General features: G+C 41.1%; 1 protein-coding gene across 1 annotated transcript in view; it reads left to right on the forward strand.

Annotated features, from left to right (window-relative positions):
- Window positions 1–22172, forward strand: part of stpg2 (sperm-tail PG-rich repeat containing 2) — a 73952-nt gene extending 51780 nt beyond the window's left edge. The window contains exons 11-14 of the mRNA XM_030060282.1: window positions 7606–7771; window positions 12874–12989; window positions 21267–21460; window positions 22100–22172. Coding sequence (XP_029916142.1) covers window positions 7606–7771; window positions 12874–12989; window positions 21267–21434 — 450 coding nt within the window. The 3' untranslated portion in view covers window positions 21435–21460; window positions 22100–22172. The remainder of the gene's footprint in view (window positions 1–7605; window positions 7772–12873; window positions 12990–21266; window positions 21461–22099) is intronic.
- Window positions 22173–26617: the final 4445 nt, after the last annotated feature.

The raw sequence follows: 26617 nt of genomic DNA on the forward strand, positions 1-26617 counted from the left end.
GCAGGATAAACAAGATTGAATAAATTGAAATTATAGAGTCAGTTGGTTGATTACGCCATGCATGGTGCCACATAGGTTTAAATACAACTCAAATCGAAATTTATTTTTCAAGCTTAACTGAAAAAGTTACAAAACGGTCAGATATAACTAGTAGTGTGACATAGTTTGTTTTTGAACATGGAAGTGAGGTGTATGTGATCGCATACACGTGCGCGCGCACACACACACACCATGAACACATAAACACTCAGTTTCTATATTATTTCTAGTACAAAGATCTGAAATGTGGAGATATAGAGTCCGAGTCTGAAAATAGCTTCCTGTTCTGCTGGGAGAAATGAAAGGTTTTAAGAATAATGAGAGGAGGAGGAAAGAGATCCAGTGGTAACAGTCTCACATACACACACAGAGACACTCACATCGCATATGTTGTGCGTGGCCATTAGTCAAACCTGTCAGTATACTGTACATGCTAAGCATCGTCATTAGTATGGCCACTGTCAGGTATACTTAACCGGTCATTAGTGTGAGAGAAGATGGTGCAGACGAAGCAGCTATAAGAAGATAAGAAGCGACATCTTAGTTTTCATTTTATTAATGTAAAGGCATAGGAGGCTGACCATCTTTTTGAAGACGTGCTTCATATTTTGTATCTTTTACTTGCAGTTATAAATGGATGCAAATCATTATGTGTCCCTGGGAAGAAATTCTCTTTTTACATAGCCCTTCATGCAGGTCAGAACAGAGGGTCAGCTATACCACCGCAACTCTGGAGCGGGTGTCTTGTGGAAAGGAAAAGTTCCCTGATTTTTGTCTCTTGCATACCTGGACTACTTGGAGCTGCAGAGAATATTGGCTGCCAAGTCAGCTGTCGGCTAACACGGCAAGCTCCTGTTGCTAGTGTCTTGCTGCAAACAGGCAGACAAAACCTCCCCAAGAAGCCATTTGTGGGCTCCACAGGGGCTTTGAGAGTAAATGGAAAAGTTGCAAACAGTCACCCTCATTGAAATGTGCACTGTACGTAACCATGTGTTTCAGTTTCTCAACTGGGGTGTTTATATCGAGGTGAAGGGCCACCAGGCAAAGATCCTGTCTCTCTTCTTGTTGGCTGAAAGACTGTAAAAACAGTATGGTGACCAACCAATGTCTTTACTTTCACACACACACACACACACACACACACATACATACGCACACCATTTTTACTAATTGGGTAGTTTTCTTCCAAACTCTACCCGACTTCATGTTTATCTGACCTGAGTGTCCACAAAACTGAAAATCACAGAAATAGTGGCACACCTATACCCCACAGCAGTTTGTGCTGCGGCAGAGAAAAACAGTTATGTAATTCCCTGATCGTGATAGTGTGCATGATAGCGGAACTGAGTCATGAAATCACAGGTAATTTTATTTTATGTTGTTTACACCTTTTGCGTGGTACACAAATAGGTTTTTTGGGTTAATTTCGACAAATCCTGTTTAGACTGCTTGTCAGCAGCAAAAAGGAAGCAATGGGAGCTTGCCAAGTATTACAGTTAAGTAAGAGACAAACTATACATAAGCCCAAAATCAATTAACTTTGCCTTTTAAGGACATTTTACCAGAAGTGCTCACTGCCACTAGAACCTGGGTCTTCCAGTTAAATTATGGTCTTTCTCAAACGAGTCCACCCAAGGCATTTAGATGTGATCCTGTGTTACATTTTTCTTGCTTTGGGCTTCCCGGGTGGATTCCTATTGCATTATTTTTCTCTTAAAGGTTGTTGTGGCCTGTTTGGCTCTTGAATACCACATTTCTGTCCAACAGCCAATTTAAAACGTCACAGAAAATCCCACATATGGTAATTACTAGCAGTGTCATGTACTCTATTAACAGTATTATATGCATACAGTCCCGCTTGTTCAACTATGTGGTCAGTTTTAGATGTTTATGTTCAGATAGACATATTTTTTGATGCCCATTTAGAATACTGGTATGTTGTGAACAGAACTGTAGCTAAGCAGTGGCGGTTCTAGACCAATTTTACTGAAGGGGCCTGGCTGGGGTCAGGGGTTTTGTCAGAGGGGCATATTCAACCCAGGGCAAAAAAGACAAAGATTCAAATTATATCAGATTTTTTTTTTTCATAAAACTAGTGATTACCCATTGTAACCAAATTGAATGGTTCAAAATATCACATTTGAGACACAAATATAAGAGACAGAAACAATGGAAACATCGTATTTTTCAGTGTAACCTTGGTACAGACAAACTGCTCACTTAGGTAGTCGTTTCGTGGTAGTCGTTTCTTGCTTCTGACTGCCTCTCGCCGGGTGCCTGGTAACTTTTCGAGTTCGCCGTTTTCACCATAGATCAACAAAGCTGACTGCTGTTTCCAGCGGTGCAACGCTCTAACAGTTTTCTAACGGCTTTCACATAGCGTGCGCACGGCGCAGACCTCGGCCGGCACAGTCATTCATTGTGTATGTGATCGCGGAGCGTGAGGGCGCACCGGTCTGCGTTTATATTTAGAAATCTAGATGATTGACATCATGAGAGATGCACTACTCTTGCAAAGACAATGCAGTATAGTCATACATTTATTAGCCTATAAAATGTGAAGACACACACAACAGGTAACAGGTAGGAAAAAAATACAGCGTTCGTTCATGTAACATAATTTATTAAGAAGCATTAGTTTAGCTAATCCATAAATTAAAGAATGTATTTGCCTATTTATATGGTTCATCTGAAGCTGCTGTATTGTCCGCCAGAGAAAAAGTGTGCCAGAACAGAAAACTACTTCCTAACGTCTGTTTCGGTCGCATAGCAACCAGCACCACATACGTGCATGTGTGCGCCCTACTCTGCACGCGTGTGCACGCTGCTCTGCACAAGTCTGTACCGTACACACCGCAGAGCGTGGCCCAAACCGTGCGCTATGTGAAAGCTGCACCACAATTTATAATCTTTGTCTGAGGGGGGGCCACAGCGGGGTCCAGACTCAGTGTTACGGGGGCACTGGCCCCTGTTGGCCCCTCCCCAGAACCGCCAGTGCAGCTAAGACGAAGGAGAAGCACAGTCAGTGCCAGTAACAATCAGGCAGCACAGTCCAATTTTCATGTCAGGGATTACCAGATAAGTGTTTACATTGCCCACCTGCTCACATCAGGTCATCTGCATGTGCTGCATATGGTGCGAGGTACAGCTGGATTCTGTGTTACAATTTTATGGTTTTGCTAAGCAATGTGTCCATGACCAGATCTTATTCAGAAGCTTACCCACCCTTTTTGTGGATGATATTCCAGCCACTTTGACTGTGCTGTAAATCTTTGTAGCAGGAAAAATAAGATATATTTTTCATTCATTGTACTAGAATACAAATTGAACTGTGAGCATATGTCATGGCACAGAGTGGGGATTGTGGAGGCAATTGCGGGGACTGGTTGTTGAATAGACCCTTCCTGGAGCCAGAACTGTCTCTGCAGTTCGCCGCCAATTTCTGTTTGGCTCTCCACCTAACATCATTGGCCAATGGTTCTCCTAAGACCAGAGTAGCACAGTAACCCAATTGACTATCTCTTCCCAATCTATTTTAAGTTCACATACCATATACTGTATTTACTCACGGCAGTTTTGCGCCTCCTGCAGAAGGACATCAGTTTCCTTTTGGGAGATGCCTTTGTGGCCAAACCTGCTCCACACTGTTCTTTTCAACACAAAATTGTCAAAGTGCTGTGGCACAGAGTGCTATGCATTTGAGTGGGAGTGGGGCTCAACAGTAAGGTAAAAAAAACAATCATATTGTGATTAATATTACAGATATTGGGACTGCAAAATGTGGCATGATTTTAGTAAGATCATTTTTACATTGTAATTTTCACAAAGCTAGTAAAACAATTTTACCAAACAAACATGTTTTCGTACATGTGGAAATGCAATTTGTAATCCAGGGAATCACTGTAGCACCTCAACAGTTTATTTTAGGGCTGTCGAGTGATTTTTTAAAATCACGTTATTCAAAAGGTAATCATGATTAATCACATTTAAAATGTATAAACCCACTTGCTTGCTTATCTTTTCACTGTTGTATTGTGTATTTTGGAAACAATCATTGCTTTTAAAGGGGATTTATATAACATATTCCTCAACACAATATGTATGTTTTTTAGCTTGTTGTCTTCAACAACGCTAATGGGCCGACAGTCCATGGCAAACCATTATGCATTTGCATTGCTCAGATTTACTGTGTTGACAGATTTGCCCCTTAAACACTCTGCAATGTTTTTTTTTTTTGACAAACTACACTGCTCAACACACTACTAGGATCACAGGAAGCACTAATGAACATGTTTGTCATTTAGATAATATTTTAAACTTGATAGAATGACATTTCATTGTTGCAGTGTGTCCACATGACTTTAATTTATGTCCAGAGATCCATCAGGAAGCTTTGCGAAAGAAAACTTGCATCCAGCGGGCCACAGGTTGTCTTGTCATTCATCTTGTCTAGCTCAGTGCTAGCAGCATGTGTTGCATCATGTGTGACGTTGTGGGTCAAAAGTGGGTTATATTTCAACATTGTGTTAATTTGTTTAAAATTTGAATAATACATCAAGGCTCTTAAATGAATAACATGCATTAATGTATTAACTTTGACAAACATACTTATTTATAATGCTATATTGACACATATTTTACCTTATAACAAATTACAGCTCCTGCAATTTGGAAATTACACTCAGACATATTGCAATTTTGATGATAAGTCAACCAGTTGTTAAGGAAAAGGAGTGATGTGATTGGTCATGACTAATGGCACCCACAGACACACCTACTGATTATTCCCTCTAATCCCACAGTTATGCCACACACCTGTGACCACAAAAATACCCAACATCGGTCACCATTTGTTCATGTCAGGCACCATTGACTGTACTCTGCAGCATGTGCCACTAATTCATGAAAACAGCCCAGCCTTTGTCTCATATATAGTCCTGTCTGGCACTTATAAGGATTTTTATTCCTGTTTTACTGGGCAGTGGAGAGAGAGAGTATGACTTAGGGCAGGGTTTTTCAAACTTTATGTTCCAGACCCCCGGGTTCACTTTTATGAAGCAGCAAACCCCCATTTGGAGTGATTTTGCCTTATAGAAACCCTGATGTTCAAAGATATTTTTGCTTTTGAAGCAGCCTGATAATTTGTTTAGATGTCATACTCATCATACATGATGAGATTAAAACATAATGATGAGGTGTGTCTTGGAACAATGTCTTCACCATGGCTTTGCCCACAGCAACATCCGCTGCAAACTAAATTCAGACACACCTTATATGCACAGACATAGACAAAGAAGCTGGATGTGGAGCTGCTGCATTGGCTCTCACCATATAATGTGTACCTGTTATTTAATTTAGTATTTACCTGTTACTTTATTTAGTATTTACTGTGACTTCATGTTTTAATGATTCTCTCACAGAGTATGACAATGTGTGTGATTCGTAGCTTTGCGTTGTGTCAAATAAATGGTTTGAAGTTTGAATCACATCTTTAGCTACAAGTTTATGTTCACATCTAACATATTTGCATATATCGCATTAATAAAGGTACTCATTTTTTCACTCTCCGTGCTCCTCTTTCATTAAAAATGAAACTGTCAGGTCTGACAATCTGTCTCAGTGGTATGCCATGCCTCGACACATCAATATTCAATTTCACTTATTTTATGTCACTACCCGCCTGCCCACACCTGTGTGTCAAGGCATCTATAATGTGTGTGTGTGTGTGTGTGTATGTGTGTGAGAGAGAGAGAGAGAGAGGGAGAAATACAGTGTGTGTGTTAGTTTTCCAGACACTCAAGGACACTGTGACATAATCGTTAGGTAAATGTACGCTTGTGCACATGCATCCATCTTTATGTACGGTTAACGCATATGCATATTTATGTATATGCATAGTTTTGTGTGTTTGTATGTGTGTGTGTGTGTGCGAGTGTGTGTGTATGTGTATGTGTGTAGCAAGATGAGTATGAAGCTGTCTACATGTCAAGGCTGTGTAATTAAAGTCAACCTGAGTGCTGTCAGTAGGTGATAGCTGCTACTGGGAACAGTGGTTTGCTCTGTATTCAGGCATAATTATGGACCATAGGGCTCCATGACGTGTGTGTGTGTGTGTGTGTGTGTGTGTGTGTGTGTGTGTGTTTTCTGTTGGAGGATTTGGAAGATGATGGCTTTGCACTGTGAAGTAGATCTGTGACAGATGTGTGCCTACAGATATGTGTGTGTGTGTGTGTGTGCGTGCGTGTGCGTGTACATGCATGTGTGTGTGTAATACCAGTCAACACAACCTCTCATTTTACTCACCATCTTGCAGTTTATCACAGTATACAGTAATTCTACACATGCTTTGAATATTATGCATGCTCTGCTTATATGAGTGTATGTGTGTGTGGCTGCATGGTTTTGAATGTGCGTGTATGGTTGTGGGCTTATTTGTGTGGATGTGTGTTCTGTTTGCTTCTTTTTTCTCCCACTGTGTCTAAAATGAAAAGCTAAATAGCCTGGGTTAGCAGTGATTAAAGATGGACAGCTACCTGGGAGGGGAAGGAGAAAACAGCAGTTGGGAAATGACAGTTTGAGCTAAATGACAGCTCCACTATGTTTAGGATAAATGAATCGTGCAGCTATATTCAGCCTTTGCCATCAATTATTCAAAGGCCGAGTGACAAGACAAATCCCCAGTAACTCAAATTTTTCTGCAGCGATGGTGCTGCTGGTCGTTTCCAGCCAGGTAACACGACTCCTTCATTCCCCTTTACAGATTGCTATTCACTTGCAACTGTTTTCTATGGGATTGTTTACATGTTGGTTTCAGATGGGCTGCCCCCCTCGCTTAGCACCTCATTGTTAGCACTTCATTATTGAGTAAGGAGTTAATGGAGGCCTCAGCAAACAGGCCATTTATGTAACCGGAGTTCAAGGTGAAAACATTTTTTTTTTTTTTTTTCAATTCTGGACAGACAAACAATATCTAGGTAGTTTTGTTGCAAAGAGCAAAGTTTCTGTGATTGTGCTCCACCTCTATGAGTTGCTGCATAATGACTGCTCAGAGGTTAGGTCTCAGGAGTTGTTAAGGAGCGGGTGCATTTGCATGTGGCTGGAGAAGAGTGATGTGCATGAGTGGCCCTGTGTCTGTGCATCTCTATGCATTCTTGACTGTGTGTGTTTGTTGTGTGATATTGTAACAAGTCTTACAGTGTGTTCTGATAAGTGATGGGGGAAAGGGTTATTTTTAATGCATAATGAGTGTGCATCTATGCATATGTGTACTTGCATGTGTATATGCGCGTGTATGTGATTGTGCATCAGTCATTTCCCAGGGAGTTGGTGACAATGCCGAGTGACACCATGTCTCAACCTCTCGGTTCACCTCACCCCCTTCAATTTATTCCAGCATAATTGTGTGTAAATGTGTGTGTTTGTTTGGTATAGTCATGTAAACCAGGGGGACCTTCCCAGCAGACAAAATGAACATTCCATATAATTTATCCACTCACGAGGCCTCTCCTCTCCTCTCCTCTCCTCTCCTCTCCTCTCCTCTCCTCTCCTCTCCTCCACTCCCTGCAGGACTCACCTCCTCCAAACAGCTACAATGTGAGCAAGGCGTTTGGGAAGGCTAACAGCCACACCTCCTCACAACCACGAAGCGATGGAGCCAAGAGACGGCAGAGCTGCTTCCTCTTTGCTGCACCGCGGGAGGCCTCCTTCCTACCAAAGAAGCCCAATGTACCAGGTATCACACACAAGCATGCAAAAGCACACATCCAGCAGAGAGGTGCATATGACAGGGAAAGAGACAGGCAGTGAGAGGGAGAAGATACAAAGATATGAATAGGTGGAAAAAAACATTGGCATCTTTTCTTACTGTCGAGCATGGTATGAAGCTATAACAAGTGCTTTTGAGGCCTCACCCCTTTTGACAGTTGCTATTATTTCATAGATTTTCAACAATGAACAGTGAGAGAGGGGCTTGCATTTGAAACAGAAAGGTTAACATTTACAGCCAAAGTGGCAACAGAATGTTAACAATTGACAAGAGAACAACTTGGAAAACAGCAAATTTGTTAGAATGCTCAAAATCGTGTCCCTGACATGCTAATTGGCAGTGTGACACTGCTGCACCAGAAAAGCTGTGACTAACAATTACCTGTTGGCTGCTTTTCTGCTGTGTGCAGCATAAAATAGGAGTCACTCCATCAATTTCAGATTTGCATTATTGACTGTCATTATGAGCTGCTGTGTTTGTGTTTGGATCAGGTGTGTGGTCGGGGCTAGTGGACAGTGGGGCGTCTCGCATAAACACAGAGCGCGATGATTTTTAAATGGAGAGCTCACTCCACTAATAGATGTGCAGACAGGTGTGTGGACTTGCTGTGAATCCATGCGCTGTAGGCAGTGCAGTCAACAGGTTACCAGAAGTTCATTCACTGCATACAGACTGTGCGAAAAACTTGAGGCGCAGACAGTCAACAAGGTTGCCTGCTGAGGAACATACACTGAACTTTTCATGGTCAAAACCTATCTATAGATAATCAGATTTCTATGCCTCCTTGTTTCTGAGATATGATTTTGTTTCAGTGATTAATTCTGCCTTGCTACTGCAAAATGGACATGAGGTTAACTGGAGCCATTCAGAACTCTCTAAAAATGTTGTATTTGAAAGACTACAGAAAAAAGAAAAACATGCTAAATCAATGTTTTGAAAACAGATGCATCTATTGCCAATGGTAAACTTTTACCATTGGCAATAGATGCATCTATCTATCTATCTATCTATCTATCTATCTATCTATCTATCTATCTATCTATCTATCTATCTATCTATCTATCTATTAATAGTATAGTATATGTCCATGAATATCCAAAATATTGGCTATGTTGGCTATGACCCTTCTCAGTGCTGAGCTTTTGCCAAAACTATAATATGGCCGCACCCTTTCATCATCATCCACTCCAATTAGCTCCATCTCTGTGGGCCCCTAACCCAATATTTACCTCAATTACACTCTCATTGAAAAATGTTGTTTCAAAATTGATAGATTCATGACTTACTTGGATAATTTATGACCTGCCCCATTTCGCCAAGGGACTCAACCCATGAGGCACCCCAAACCGTTTAACCAAAAACCAATTTGCATATAAATAGATTTGGACTGTTTGCAATAGTGTTTCTCCCTCTTACACACACACACACACACACACACACCGAAGCACATAGACAAAAACACACATGTGGACACACACACACACACACACACAGACATACACATACACACACATGATTGAACCTGCTCATGCACATATACAGAAACACACAGACATACACACACATGGACATGCATACACACACTCAGGAAATCATTTGGCCCATCATTTAATTTGCATTTATGAATAGGCCTATATCAAACATTATCATTATATTCCTCATTGTGCTCCTTCCTCTGTGATTCCATTGCTGATGTCCACTTAATAGGGAAGGTATTTAACTATTCAAGATATTCAGGCCACACACACACACACACACACACACACACACACATACATGCGCGTACACAAATATTCATGGAGCTGCAATGTTAGTCATAGTGGTTTGTGACATTAGTGATAGCTCAAGGTAAATGAGTGTTTATAATGCAGTGTATCTGTGTGTGTGTGTGCGTGTGTGTGTGTGTGTGTGTGTGTGTGTGTGTATTTTGTATATGTTTGTGTGTAACTTTGAAAGTCACCCTATGTTTCTGTAGTCATAAGCTGATTGCAGTTAGCCGTGGGGTCAGGCAAGCACCTGCTGCAGTCTTAAAACTGTAACTCCAGTATTGGATTTTTTTTCTTTTCTTTTTTTTTTTTGCCTGAATTTGTCTTATCACAGTCCATTTTGCACTGAATAGTTTCCACAGCCCTGGGGTCCATTAAAACATTTCAAATTTAAGCTGTAAAAGTTGTGAAATGCATCCATGCTAATGAGAAATCTAATGGGTTATTTTCATAATTCCTGAAATTCCTGAGTGTTTCAAGATAAAAGATTTTCACCTGACAGCGGCACTTTGGTTCAGGTTTAGGTTTTAAATAAAAAAAGGTTTATGGAAACAATGCTGTGAAATGTCTGAAGCCCCTAGGCTTAGCTTATTCATTTGGGGAACGGTTTTGATCTTCCAGCATTTAATTCAAATGTCACTCCATAAATGAAAATGGTTTCATAAGAACTTTGTTTCTTTTATTCAACATGGCACTTTTATGTCTGTTTATGTGTTTGCATGCATGTTTCTGTGCTTGCCTGTATCCATGTGTGTATGTACGTGGATGTACTTATACCAGCATGTAATTGTGTGTGTGTGGGCATGTCTATGTGTGTGTATGAATAATACAGTATGCAATGTGCGGGACACTTTTATCTAAAATGCCTTATATTAACATGAAGGCATTCATTTTTTACAAAGGCAGCCCCAGAAGAATATGAGCTCCAGCCAATGCTATACTCAGCTGGTTGACCTTTTTAGTAGTTTGTATTTAGTTTAGACTGATCTGTTCCAAAATCAGTATCCGGTACCTATACTGAAGTAATTTACTCATTGGATATATATATATATATATATATATATATATATATATATATATATATATATATAAGCAACACCTACACCAGAATGCTGTTTGTTGATTTCAGCTCAGCTTTCAACACAATCTCCCCCATGAAGCTGATTGGAAAACTCAATACTCTGGGCATCAGTACCACTCTCTGCAACTGGATACTGGACTTCCTCACAAACAGACACCAGTCAGTTTGGATTGGCAGTCTCACCTCCTCCACTCTAGTGCTCAACACCGGAGCGCCCCAGGGCTGTGTGCTCAGCCCCCTCCTGTTCACGCTGTACACCCACGACTGCAACCCCTGACATAGAGAGAACTCTATTGTGAAGTTCGTGGATGACACCACCATCATTGGCCAGATCTCCAACAATAATGAGTTTTCATATCGGGAGGAAATCAACCATCTTGCAGAATGATGCACAAAAAACAACTTACTGCTCAACTTCAGCAAAACCAAAGAGCTGATAGTTGATTTGAGGAAAAAGGAGGCAAAAACACACAACCCTGTTTACATCAATGGAGCTGAGGTGGAGCAAGTGAGCAGTTTCAAGTTCCTGGGAATCAACATAACAGAGAACCTGTCATGGACTTCACATATCTCTGCCCTGGTTAAAAAAGCTCAGAAACGGCTGTATTTCTTAAGGAAACTTAAGAAAGCAAAATTCCCATGCCAAGTTCTTGTCAGCTTCTACAAAGGAGCGATTGAAAGCATCCTGACTGGAAACATCACAAACTGGCATGGGATGTGCACGGCCCAGGACAGGAAGACTCTGCAACGAGTGGTTAAAACTGCCCAAAACATCATTGGTACCCATCTACCAAGCCTCAGTGATATCGGGGAGGTGAGGTGCCTGCGCAGAGCCATAAGGATACTAAAAGACGACACCCACCCCAGCCACAGCCTGTTCATCCTGCTGCCGTCAGGAAAAAGATACAGAAGTATCCGCTGCCGTACCACCAGACTTCAGAGCAGCTTCTTCCCTCAGGCTGTGAGACTACTAAATGCACCATCTGCACTCCTCCATGTTTAATAATTTTATTTTTTTATACAATCAATTAATCAATCAAGAGGGAACCACACATTAATTTCATTATTCAACCTGTTGTATAATGACCAATAACCTTCCTTGTATCCTTGTATCCTTGTATATCGGATGTACGCCTGCTCTCTTGCTGCTCTTGCCGCCATAACAAAACTAAACTGATGATCTGCCACTCCTGTTTCACGGGTCTTCTAACCACAACTGGATGCAATATTTACTTTGCTAGTAGACAAATTTGTACATTTGTAACACATTTTAGACAGTTTTTAGGGGGCATACCGTTTGTGTTGCTTTTCAGCTGAAGCACTGCAGTCATTGTTGTGGTTATATATGGACCCGCAGGTCAGTCCGATGCAGTTTATCCTCTCACATAGGATGCTGTAAGAGGTGGTGCGCAGCTGCATGCAGTTTTTGTTGTTTGTTGCTAAAAAGCCCATAACAGTTGACTAAGAAATGCTGCGTGGTTTATTAAGGGCTAACTTACACACAATACCAACAAGGGTAGGGTATTGCTATGGTTCTTCTAATGGTTTAAAGGATGTTGGTAGGTGGTTGCTATGGTGTTTTGAGTGGTTGCTAAGGCACTGCAAGGTGGTTGCTATGGTATTTGGGGTGGTTGCTAGGCACTTGCTAAGGTGTGTGCGGTGGTTGCTGGGATGTAGTGGCAGCAGTGCTAGTGGCCACTGGCCCTGCCTCTGTCAGTGAGAGGGGAACTGCTCTCTAGCTCCCTCTTCTGAACATTCCGCCACAATCGCCGTTAAACTGCAATTGCAAGAAATTGGTAAATCGGATCGCTTAGAAATATCCCACTTTTTGTCAACAAGGTGCAGATTTTTCATATGTTGTGCGTGTCTGTAGCACAAAATGTATGCAACACAGAGTCTAGCAAAAATTAACCAATTAATTTGTTATGGACCAAAGGGCGGAGTTATGTGCCAAAGTTTGGTGGAATAATAATCATACAAGAGAATAGGATGTGTTTGCCTAAAGGCAAGCACACAATAATGAGAATACTAATATTCAAGAAAAAAGAGGTCTGTTATCAATACCTACAGATATCCAAATTCAGCTATTGGAATCCGATAGTAAATGAAAAATGCATCTCTACTTTACAGGAACATATGTTAACTGTGAAATGATGCATTGGAGACCTTTGGGGCTTGTGAGTGTATATATGAGTGTGTTTGTGTGGGTGTGTGTTTTTCAGGCCCAGGTCAGTACAACCCCAGTGTGAAATCCTCATGTCAGAAGGCTCTGATCTCCTCCAGAGAGGATCGATTCAAAGCCTCCATGAACACCAACCCTGGACCTGGCGCTTATCAGGTAAACACACTGTTAAAGTCATGTATTACCTCCACCACTCGCCTCTACACAGCTCCCTGAACAGTCAGCTTTCAACATAAACAAGTGTGTGGACGTGTGTGTGTGCGTGTGTGGATGTTAGAGTGCATGGGTGTGCTTGGACAATTGTATGTGTTTGCATCTGTATGACTGTGTATGGATTTTAGAGTGTGTGCATGTCTGCATCTTATATTGTGATCCTCAAAGAAATCTATTAGATTTCTCTCTGTGACCTTGAGGCTATGTGGAAGAAATTGATTGTTACGTAAAAAAAAATCCAAACTTCAATAAGATTTAGTGATTTCAGCCCATCTCTGTTTCTGCACTAATGCACCATAAGGCTGAATGATGTGGTGGTTTTTCACTTGGTGGGAGAATTCATTCTTAATTGACCTGCCTGGTTAAATTAAGCGAGATAAAGTGAGTGAATTTTTTATCAAGCATATTTTTGTATAACGCAGCCACCTTTGAATGTTGACAGAGACAAATGTACTGTGTACTTTTTCACATATAGATTTTACAGCCTCACTTTATGGTTGAAGTGCATTACAGTTCCCTTGCACCAGTCAGTTTCAGCTCTCTCTCTCTCTCTCTCTGTGTGTGTGTGTGTGTGTGTGCATATGTCTCTCGCTCTGTCTGCTCCATTTCAGTATGTTTTTAATAGGAATTATAGCTATGGGTTACAGCAGCTGGTAAATGTGTAAGGGAGATGATAGAAAGATCTAATGCTGTTTCCAGTCCCTGCTGATGTTGAGTGTTGAACATCAAAGATAAATTCATAGAATTTGATTTACAAGCTTGCTGCACAGTTCCTAGATATGTTCATCATGGGTGTAATTTTATTCCTGAGCCAGTGCTGTCTCTATTTCACTTCCTGTCTCTCTCTCCCTGCTCATTCCCTCGCTCCCTCCTCTCTTCTCTCATGTAGTTTAGTGTCTCTGTCTCATTTCGCTGCCTTCCCCTGTCCCGGCTCTCCCCCCTCTCCCTCCATCTCTTTCCTTTGGTATATTTCTTTTGATTATTCAGGGAAAAAAGTAGCTGTGGGGATTACAGTACCTAAATAGTGTGTCTCAATGTGTGGGTTTGTCTGTGTGTATCACTGTGCGAGTGCTGAACCTGAGCGGCAAAGGCAAAATGCACTGCATATTTTTTCACCTACATTTTTACAGCTTCTCCCTTATATGCGCATGGATGTTCTTTTATCACCATTAACTGTATTTTCTTTCGCTTTCTCTTCTTCTCTGTCTTTATCGCTCCTCTCTGTCCCTGCCCCTCTCTGTCTTGCTCTCTTTTCCACTCTCTGCTCCATTTCTCTCTGTTATGAGGGGAAACTGTAGCTGTGGGATTTTTTCTCCAACAGTTGCTAGTAAAACTGTTGAAGTGTCTTATATAACCCCCTCCCCTCAACCTCACCTCCTCTCCTCTCCTCTCCTCTCCTCTCGTACACCTCTGTATTTATCTTCTTCCTCTTGTCTTTCATCTCTCTCTCACTTTCTTCCTCTCTTCCTCCACTTTTCTCACCTTCCAGGGTGTCTGGAAATTTCAGAAACTCCAGTTCAAGACTTTTTAAGAACTATCAATGCTACCTGTAATTTTATTTATGACCAATTAAGGAAAAAAAAAACAAAACAAACAAACAAAAAAAAAAAAAAACAGAAACAAGCTTGCATATTTCCAACTGTGAATATGAACAGATATGCTAAAATCTATAATGTAATGAAATATAATAAATTAAAAAAATGTGTGTTGCATGTTGTACTACCCTGTTGACCAAACTGAGAGTGAAATTCCATTACAAAGTGAAAAAAATAAGACCTCTAATAGGAGCACTAAAGGCAATGTAATACGTAAAGCCTCTGTTTGTAGAATATTAACCTCAATATATCATTATTAAATTAATTTTGGTCACATTATTGTTGTAGAAAAATGAGATGGTGGTGGTGGTTGTCAACCAAAAGAGAGAGAGAGAGTGTCGCAAGCACTGTTACAAGCACAGTTACAGGGCATTCCAATATGACAATAAAACAAGACACATTCTCTTAAAAATGAGCTGGGAATATACTGCAACAGGGAATGGGAAAATAGTAAATTCTTATATCCTTTTAGAACTGGTAGATGCACAATTAACTGTATTGATTAAATGGAGGATTGCGGAGGCCAGTAAAGCCTGTCATCCACTGCTAAAAAAAAAAAAAAAAACATGTTACTGAAATTTGTATCAATTATTGGTTGATCTTTGGTGCCTGCTCTCGTCACAACTTGTTGCACACCACAGAGAGGTGACATCACCTGGCACCAAATACCATCCAATAGCAGATGGAAATTTCAGAAGCATGTTTTTTTGTCATTACACAGATTAGATTTTACACAGATTTGGAGTCATTCTTCACTTACTCTTTAAAATGGCCTTGTAATAATTTATTATTATCATTTTTCAATTTGCTGTACTTTTTAGGGAACTGTGTATCCTTTTCCTTTTATACACTATTTACTAAATCAAGTGTTGACACAAAGATGTGTAGTTCCTACACATCTACACTACGCATCTCCTTTTTTTTTTTTTTTTTTTTTTTTTTGAATTTAATTCATGCCCGGCAGGAACCAAAGCGTTGAATTGTGAGTGTGAGACTGCATGGCTGAATTTAGCTTAAAGCTCTGTGTTTTTTTCTTTCCTGTGGAATGAATGCCCAAGCCCTCGTCTCAGTAATTAGCTCTGTGACTGTGAATCTATGTGACACCACAGGCCGTATGGAGTTAAAGATGGTGTGAAGTGGTGCAGAGAGGCAGAAAGATAAGAGAGTGCAGGAAGAGTGGTAGGGAGAGAGAGAGAGAGAGAGAGAGAGAGAGAGAGAGAGAGAGAGAGAGAGAGAGAGAGAGAGGGACGATAGCAATGTGTGTGTGTTGGGGGGAGGTGAGACGAAATGAAAAGCAGAGAAAGAGGTAAAGAGAGTGGGAAAGCAAGTGAGTGAAGTGAGTGAGTGGGTGAAGAGGGTAGTTAAAGGCAACAGCTGAAAGTGTGTGCGTACCTGTGCTCTGAAGCAGTTGACTGTAATGTAATAGCAGCTATTTGAACATCAGCATCAGTGTGTCAGTGTGTGTGTGTGTGTGTGTGTGTGTGTGTGTGTGTCTGTGTGTGCGCGCGCGTGTGTGCACAGGTGTGAGTAACGTGTGCTGCAAAGCCATCCACTTGAGCAGCATTAGGCCATAGTGAGGGCTCATTTAGTGTTTCCATTAAGTTTACCATGTGAGATACCTGCTTCTAGATAGGCTGACAGCCCGGCCCGATTACAATTCTCCTGTCCAACTGTTCACCTTGGTTGCGCTTAATTTAACAGAGACAGATAGGCAGAGGTTACATGCATGCAAAAAGACACATGGAGCAGGCAGCGAAGGCGAACAGAAATAAATTATGATGATGTACAAGTTTCACACAGCACAGAACTTTTCGGCACCTGCCCTTTTCAGTGTGCTAGTGTTTTTTTTTTTTTTTTTTTTTTTTTTTTTGGGGGTGGGGGTGGGGGGGGGTTCTGCTTTATTCAGTAGCAACATTACAGAGAGAGACAGGAAAGGAGAGAGAGAGAGAGAGAGAGAGAGAGAAGGCAACATGCAGCAAACAGCTTGGCTTGGAATTGAACCCAGGACCTAGCCTTAAAACATGCCATGCACTCTCCCAGGTGAGCTACCAGGGCGTCCTATAGTGTTTTTAAAATATGAAAAGACACAACGAATTCATCATCAATGGAAATTCCCTTGTCAAGCTTTTGCAGTTTTTGAATGCTTTGATCTTTAGTAATTTATAATGTAACCTCATGCGAACGGCAAAGCACATGCAGGGCCAAAAATTCTGCTCAAGGCTGTTGTGAATTTATTAAGAGCCAGAACAGAAGGTGTCCTAAACGCTGCTGACATTCATCGAACATTCCTCGGGGTGCGTCAGTTATATCTCTGCATGTGCCCTCTCCTTTTGAGTGTTTGGTGCTGCTGCTTCCTGTTGCTTCATAGTGGGAAGCACTGCGACCTGATACATGATACAGCCTGAGAGGATTTATGTTATAATTTAAAATGTAATGCTGTGTTTGATTTCAAGTTATCACACCTACACTGCATACACTGTGTGTGTGTGTGTGTGTGTGTGTGTGTGTGTGTGTCTACCTGTCCAGTTTTTTTCCTGGCTTTCTGGACACTTCTGCACAAAACCTTGGCTCAGCAGGCCTAGCACTCTGGTTCACCACAGTACTAACTCATTAAGCTTTTTTGTTTTGTTTTTCTTGAGCACCATGTGAAATTACAGTACCATTACAGTAATGATAACATTAGGCCTAATAACTGGCTTTTCCTCAATGGCATTCTGTCTGCTACATTGCACAGCCCTTACAGGTCATTGGCAAAAGTCCCATTCAACTTTTTGTATTAAATTCTCGATTTATGTCTTTGAAAAAAGAAAGACCATGAATTCCGAGTCAGTTTCAAGTTTTTAAAAAACTTTGAAACACACCTAAAATCCGAGGCACAAGTCAAACCATGAAAAGGGTGAAGAGTTACACCTCTGCTGGAGGATTAAGCAGGTAGAGGAAATTAACAGAGGAACAGTTGTTGCTGTGGCACACTTGACTCTATTTGCACTGTGAAGTTAGCTGCTGATCAAATTAAGCCTTCTACTTCTTGTGTCTGTCTCGTAACAGCAGATTTCATTATCTCTTCTCTCTACATTTTTGCTTATATACCTCTGTGTAGTCATCTGTCTGCGTATGTTGTGTGTGTATCAGGTGCTGCATGTGTGTATGTCCAGATGTGTTCATACTTTTGTGTGTATGTATGTGTATTATCACATGGGATGTAACTTATATTCTTTTTCTATATGAATGTGTTAAGTAGGTGTATTGTGGGAAAGAGAGTTTGCATGCTCTCATGGACACATTGTATATGTGTGTGTGTATGTGTACGTACGTACATGCACATGCCTGTGTGCACAGAGACGTAATCACCGACCTGCTGCATGAATCCCCTTCTCCTCCACCCTTTGACCCTCTGAAACATCTCATAATCTCCCTCATCATTGCCATGCCGATGGTGTCATCAGTTCCAAAGGATTTTCCTCATCTCCCCGACCTCGCGGGCAACCCCGGGGGCGACCTAGAGTTGAACCTGCAACCCCTTTCCCATCAGGATCAATACAGAGATCTGAGCAGCCCGGCCGATGTGCCTAAATCCTAGCACTGCAACTCTGGCATACTGATGTTGACAGAGAGACAGAGCGACATAGAGAGAGAGAAGGAGAGAGAGAGATGAACTTTGATAAGGTGGAAAAGGGGAATTCCCAGTTAGTACTGGGGGGTTTAAGTGCGTGTGTGCATCTGTATGTGTGTAAGTGTGTGTGTATGTATGTGCATGCATATGTTCGGCATGTATGCATGTCTGCGTCTGTGCCTGTGAGTGAGGTAGACAAATGATTTCATCCTTTCTTGTGTGTTTGAGGTGACTTAAAGGTCAGACTTTGAAGTGTATGTAGGATTTCCTCATTTTTGTGCTGTTGGCGTTTTTCTTGTTCCTTTCGGCAAGACCTGAGACGGTCAAAGTAGTGTGTGTGTATATGTGTGTGTGTGTGTGTATGTGTGTGTGTGTGTGTGTGTGAGAGAGAGAGAGAAAGAGAGAGCGAGAGAGAGAGAGCGAGAGAGAGAGAGAGAGAGGGAGAGCAAGAGATCTATTTTATATAAGTCAAGTCGAATTTCATTCATCCACATACAAAGTAAACGACTGAATTTGAATAGTTAATAGAAATTAATATTTGTCTAAAGTGAAATGTGAACTATCTCATTTTCCAAACCTGGATCTATACCTGGATCTGTAATCAATGACCTCCTCTTGTCAATACAATACTCTTCAATGCCCAAATATTAGAACAAAGATCAGAAAATTGCTTCACACCACCAAATCTCAGAAAAACACTAGACTGCTGTTTTACCTATTAACTGAGACTAAAAGGTGGCAAAATGATGGCAAAATATTTTACCATCATGAATGACAGAAAATCACTGACAATGTCAGCGTTAATGGAAACAAACAGGTCATAGAAATAGGTCATAAAAGGCCAGATGTCCTCTTTATCATCTCTATCAATCAATAAGCACCACATTCAGTCATCTTCCCGGTCTATTAATATGGTGAGAGGAGTCAGCGCAATTTTAGCTGCAAAATTTGTATCACACAAAGAGAAACAGGCAACACTTATGAATTAATTACAGCAAAGTATTTACCTAATCTCTCCTTATTCGATTGTTACTGTACTGCGGTGAATATAATTCATTTTGTCTTCTAATTTTGCAATGTACGGGCTACTTGTGTTACACTAGTAAAGAGGCGAGCACTAATTTGCAGTGAAGAGAGAGAGAGAGAGAGAGAGAGAGAGAGAGAGAGAGAGAGGGGAAGGGGGGGGGGGGAGACTGCATCAGCAAATTCATTTGTCCAAAAAAGGTGCATTAGGGGGAAAAGGCAAGTGTATTCGAGAGAGAGAGAGAGAGAGAGAGAGAGAGAGAGAGAGAGAGAGAGAGAGAGAGAGAGAGAGAGAGAGAGAGAGAGAGAGAGAGAGATTTGAATTCATCAACATCCTGGCTGACCAAAACCAAACCACACTGGTAAATAAAAATGGCATTGTTAAAATAATGCATGTGCTTTTTCAATTAACAACAAATTCATGCTTCAAGAAATTCTTTATATCAGTACTGAGGTAAAACAAGGAGGCTGAGATGGATTTTGATTTCCTCCTGTCTCTGCCCGGCTCTTCTCTTTATCTCCCATCTCTGGTTGCATCCAGGCATCATTCCCTGTTCATTGATTACTTCCTCCATCGTGTGTTTGTGTGTGTGTGTGTGTCAGAGAAAGAAAGAAAGAAAGAGAGACTTGCTTGTGATAAATCGTATGCGCGTGTGCCTCTTTGTGCATTAGTGTGAATGTTTATTTGTGTGTGTGCGCGCGCATGTGTGTGCATGCCCTAATGAGTGTACAAACGAGAAACTCCATCTTCCTCTCTTCCTCCAGTCTCCTTTACAGTAGTTGTGTGTTTGTTCCTATATGACAAGCCCCTCCAGGTTTTGGGAAGTGCCTGCCTGCATCTCTTTATCACCGCTCCCCACCATCTCTCTCACTCTTGCATTTTCATTACACCACCAACTCTATCTGTCCATGACCTGACACAGTAAATCAAGCTTTCACCTTGGTTCTTTGGCTTGCCACCAATTTCAATGCAAAAACTGTCACTATCTTGGAAGACATTGTGAAATTGTTTAAACGAATGAGGTAGGTGACCTTAATAAACATGTGAATACGCTGTCAGGAGGTACAGTCGATGTGACTATTGCGCTGCTCAATGAGGGAATATTATTAGGGAGTTTTCCCATCTCCAAACACCGTCGAGGTGTCCCTGCTTTGTTCATTTTTATTAATTACAATAATCATACTGTGCCAACCAGTACAAATCAGAAGACAACCACCCATCACTGCTCCTCAATTAAGTAACAAAACAGAACCTGCAGAGAGGAGAAAAAAAATACAACAAACCACCAAACATTAACTAGTGCAGGTCCGCTGCCACTTGCATCTTCGGGGGAATGCACGTGGTAGGAGATTGGGGTTTGTAAATTCTGACCTGAGGATGGTGCTAGATGGAAGGCAGTGAGATGACAGCAATTGATAGGGTTCATCCGCTGAAAAGCATGAGCACACTCAGCAAATAACTTGGCAGCTTGCCCATTACATTTAGAGATACTGTATGTTGTGTATGAGTCAAATGTTTGGCCTGAGGGGGCTGCCTGGCGAAAGGTCATAGGGTCACCACAATAAAGAGGAATCTTCCTTTGGTAAGTATGAATGCACTCACTAAATATCAAGGTAATCCATCAATTATGTTTCTTAATATATTGTGTGTAACTTTCACATTTTAGCCTGTGGATGGCGCTAGAGGAATGGTCACAAGGTCACCAAAATTGACAGCGTTCATCCTCTGGGGAGCATGAACCAGATTTCATGACATTGATATGCATTTCCGTGTGTGTGTGTGTGTGTGTGTGTGTGTGTGTGTGTGTGTGTTCCATGACCTCTCATTTCTTCTTCTCATTTTAGTTTTGTGTAAACACTTACAAACACATACACATACATACATATACATGCACACATACACAATATATGTATAGCTATTGATCTGTCTATGTATCTATCTATGGATATATAGATATAGATATGCCTCTCCTCTCTCTCCTCCTCCAGCTGAGTCCAGGTATCATGCACACGGTACTGAAGGGCACCTTCAATATTACTCTTAGCAACCGTCTTGGCTCCTGCAGTTGCCCCCCTGTGGCCCCTGGCCACCTAAAGGGCCCCAAGGCTTCTGGTGGAGCCCCCCCCAACACCTTCATCCCCACCCGCACTTCCTAGAGCCCCTCAGGGTTCAAAGTTCAGAGGTGAGAGGGGAGCACGGTAAAAGGTCAATTTAAAGGTCAGCCCATTTCAGTTCATATTCTGGGATTTTTCATGAATATGTATGGATATATCAATTTCTGTTGAATGTATAATTGATAATGAGTAGACTTATTTTCAATTATTAAACTCTAACGTCAGTGAGGTTATTAGCTGAAATGAGGTGTGGTTGCAGTGAGATTAACTTCTCAGAGTTCAAAATATAACAGTCAGTGTTTTATTGCAGTGCAAGATAAAGCATGAAGGACTTTCTCCAAAGATGTTGATTGATTGATTTTAGATAAATTGTGATAAAAACAAACATTTTATCAGTAATCAGCAATCAGTATCGATATATATGTCTGTGTATTTATGTGTGTGTGTGTGTGTGTGTGTGTGTGTGTGTGTGTGTGTTTGTGTGTGTGTATAATTGCCATTTAAAAAATTACCAGAAACAAAGTAGTTTGTATTGTATTTTTTATCAACTGTTAGAGCCATCACAGCTAATTTTACAGTTCAATTATTATTATTATTTCAGTTATTATTATTTACGGCAGCTTATAACTAGTGAATAATGAGTTTTTAAACTTCAAATGTATTAGAGTGATGTGCTGACTGATTGGCTTTTTTCTTTTTTCATGCAGGCAGCTGATTAGAGGAAAATCATGGCTGTGTGCTCTTTTTTCTGTCACAAATTTACAGTAAAGACATTGATCACTACTCCTATAGTCACTGTTTTTTTTGTTTTTTTTTTCCCCGCTAATGATATTAAGCATTCTTTGAAGCCTACTCTTTGAATTAGCTCCATTATAAAGGAGTGGCGATAACTGACCTACCTGTTTGACTGTCTTGAATGGTCATTTGATGAGTTATTTAATTAGCCAATAGCTGCAGTGTCTGCAGTGTCTGTCGCTGTTCTTAGACATGACAATATATTTACAGCACATATATGCAACACATTAAAGGTGCAACACTGAAGTGGCACGATGGCATCCTTGGGAATACATTTGAATAATCCAGAGACTGTTGCACTGAACATTTCTTAGTCACAATCATTGCTGACAAAGTTAAGCTCAAAGGTTAAAACACTTGCACACTGATAACCAAAATCTATTAAAATGTAATTAAATAATTTCTAGGTTACAGCAAGTGTTTCATAAGCTTGTTAGTTTTAAAAAGGACATCTCTGTGCCATTGTAAGGTACAAATTAAAGATGATTTCAGGGTAAATTGACACAGAAAATGAAAACTGGATTTTGAACCGTATCTGACCCAAGGCAAATGCTTTCTATGTCAAAGCATAAATGAAAAGATTAGATCTGCTTATGCAAAAGATAAATGAGAGACAGATGAAAGATGATGGGACGTTAATATCACATTTTCTCTCCCTGTGAACAACCAACCGTAGAGCTAAAATGCTTTTGGGCCATATTTTATATTTGCATCTTTCTTGTTATTATACTTTATCATATTGCCCACAGTGAAAATGACAGGAAAGGTGGGAGGATGCTAGCAGGAGATTAAATGCAACAAATTTGGTCTTAAGCTTGATTTTAGCTCATGACATTACTAGCAACAGGGTATGCATCATACCCGCTCAGAGCCATCAGGATGCTTTTTTTTTTTTTTTTTTTTACAAATTATGCTTTATTCAATAATGAACCAGTGCATGAGGCAAAAAAATATAAGAACTGATATTAGAGAAAACAATATCAAATTTCCTACAGCTTCATAGCCATACATTATAGCTAAGCATGCATAAATAATCAGGCCATTCATTATGGATATTTATGCTGAGTATTAGAGAAAAACGGGTGTCAAAGTCATAAAGCAGACTCATAACTGACATTCCAGTTGTACGCTAAAATGCTTTGCTCATTAATCAAATTAGCTTCACCTATTCGTGCTCATACACATACCTGTACTGTTCACATGCATAAACATACATGTGGACAGATACACCCCAAAACAAAAAAATGAATATAAACATGCATGCATGCATCTGCCAGTACACACACACATTCATGCTCATAAATACAAACATGTATTTGCTCTTATTCCAGGTGCGCTAGTGGCATCGTTAAGTCATTTATGCCTGTTTCAAACTGAGCATGGAGAAGAGAGCATAAGCTCCGTCCAACTTTCACAGACTGAGCCTGTCTGACTACAGCATGAAATATTAACTGTACAATGCTCTGATGCTTCACAACAGCAGTAGGAGGAGAGAGCAAGGGGAGTGAAAAATAGGAGTGAGAGGAAAAAGCCGAGGAGCAGTGTTAGTGGAACATATGCCTTAATTTAGATAAATCTTTTGCTGTCCTCACTTTTTCTCTGGCTTTTCAATATTTTGTGAAAGGATGACTAAGAAATGAATGTGTCATATGATGTTTTGCGTTTTTCACAATTATTTATCTCAGGAAACTTGATGGAACACACACGCCCTGCCTCACATTAATTGAGCTGCACACACCGACGCCTGGGAGCTGCTCAGTGCAACTGCAATCCTCTATTGTTGGCTGCTCAACTGCTGAGTTAAGTTAGGTGCCTTGCTCAAGGGCATCTCAACATTATTGTGGTAAAGTGTTATTTGTTAACAGTTTCCCAGATGATCTGGGAATTTCAAGGTCTGTTTTGTAATCTCCAGGCTGTCGCTGTTTGTAGATACATTCTTACAGATAATAGTTTACCCATGTTTTATGCAGAGGGGGAACTGATGTTGTGAGCTATTTATATTGAAAACCACAAGTCATGGTTGAGACAGTTTGGATTTTAAGCCTTAGTGTGTACTGCAAGTAATTAGACACCCAAGAAGCATGCCCTAGCAGAACTTAGCAACAATCGTCTGCATGACTGGATAACATCAGGCCTTTAGATACTATCCTATAAGTATAGCCTGGAGCCTACTTAGCCTGTGTTCACACAAGCAGTCATTATCCCTGGGCAATGTGTTAACAATTCACACTTGTGACCCAAGGCCCTGGGCTGAAATCTGTTCAATACACTCCACAACTGACCTGTGTTTACATTTTGTCCACACTTGGATGGATTGAACGTTGTTGTCTGTGGCCCTCTGGCAACAGTTGGCACTGTTTTGGGAAAAGGCTTTGGTCAGCCCTGAGAAGTCAGCGCTAACCCTGCTGTGGACAAGGGTCAGCTAACCCAGGGCCAATATCAATGCTAGCACATTTTAGAATGTGCAGATGTGAACATTTGCTTATCCTAGGGCTAAGGAGGCACTTAGCCCTAGGCTAAGGCTGGTATGCGCAGCCCTGTGACAAATTATGTTAGCTGCACAGTCATTTCACAATGGTGTGGACCTCATCGACAGCCATCCTCAGTAACCTTCTCCTGTATAGTGGTGTCTATGGCACAGCTCTCCAAGACATCAGACAACCCAAACACCACAGGCAATGGAAAGTACTTTGGAATTTAAATATTTCTCTGGTTTCTAATGACTGCTACAACAGAGTCCGTCACACATCTAACATAGCCAGTTTAAGCTAATGTTGAGCTCAGTGCCACCTAAGCCTCATGTATTAAACCTTTGTCAAATTCTATAGGCAAACAAGCCAAAACGTCCTATCCACATACTAAGCTCTTAAAGCTTCACCACAGCCACACATTTCTCATAATCCTCCTAATGCAGCTCCATCCTGATCGTGTTCATGTGGGATTTCTTGTCGATGACTATTCACTGCAACAGTGGAAGAGAAGTTTAAGACCTCTTCCCCTTTGCCTCTTTAAATTTCCTTTACAGTTGCACTCATTTTAATTTTCTCACAAGAGTTTGTCACAAGAGCTTCTGGATTTCTCAGATTCCAATAGTTTTGTTGTTGTTGTTGTTGTTGTTTTCTTATTGAGGGCTTTTTAGTAAAATAGAGTTGCATTGTGCTTTAAAGGCAAGTACACAAGGTAAACAATGGCAACTGGGAAAGGAGGAAAGGACCAAGAAAGCAATACAGAGCTATATCTGAAAAGTGAATTCAGAGGAGTTAGTGACCTTGTCTAAGTGTCAGAGAGGCAGGGAAGCTTGTCATCTGTGATGAGGTGATGCAGGGAGTTCAGAGTGTCAGATAAACCTTTCTTACTGGCTGCTGATCCACTGTGTGAGTGTTGCCACTGTGGAGAGGGTAGATTTATACTCCTCTCTCCTGATCACTCAGCATAAATCAGCTATTCATGGCGGTATGTGTGTATGCGTGTGTGTGTGTGGGTCCCTTCAATCCTTGGAGACAAGGAGATAGAGAGAGGAAAAGGAAACAACAGGAAGACAGAGGAAAGAAACAGCGAGTCTGTAAAACATCAGCAGAAGATGTGCAGATGATGCTGTGCAGGTGGATCCGGTTATTAGGAGTCGGCGGATCTGGTTAAGAATAATCTTTCCTTTGAATCACCCTTCCCCTCACTTCCCCTTCCCCACTCCCTCTGTATGATACCTCCTTGTATTAATACCTCGCTGTGTTCAAAATGTCTCTGCGGCCATTCAGAGTAACAGGTTCGACAGAGTACCATGTCTCCGATTGTTCCTCTGGGCCTTTTAGCCTAATGAGGTGTTTACCCCCTATCATTATTCAGCTGGGAGCAGAGGAGGGGGAGGTGAAGGGAGAGAGAGAATGGGACGGAGGATAGGAAGAGAAATTGTATAGAGCAAATAGAATAGCGATGGAAGTAGAAAACAAAGAGGTAAAGGAAAAGGAGAGGCTAGTGATAAGCAGGAGAGAGAAAAATTCTGGGGAGACGGAGGGTGAGAGACAGGGTAGAAAGGGGGAGAAATTGAGAGAAAACAGAAACAGAAGAGAGAGAAAGAGAGGAGGGGAGGGGGCAAGAGCTTGGTGTTATTTATGCCTCCCTTGGCACTCGTCTTTACCTTTTCTTCCCTGCGAGCTGTTTTACATTGGCGATCTAATTAAATCAAATAAATCACAGTGCGCGCACACACATACGCACACACTCAGCCACAACAGCCCTTTCTGGTTCGGGGTTTGGGAAGACCCCAAGCCCCCCTCCCACCTGAATAAATCTCGATTATGGTGCATTACACGGCACATCATTCATGTTGTTTATAGGGCTAAAATATGCAAACAGACCAGACGCATAAAAGTGATCGATGCTGAAATGGGCCCTTTTTTCTGTTCCCTTCTCATCTGACACCCAACACTGAG

This window comes from Myripristis murdjan, chromosome 9 (assembly GCF_902150065.1).
Source record: "Myripristis murdjan chromosome 9, fMyrMur1.1, whole genome shotgun sequence".
In the NCBI taxonomy this organism is placed as follows: Eukaryota; Metazoa; Chordata; class Actinopteri; order Holocentriformes; family Holocentridae; genus Myripristis; species Myripristis murdjan.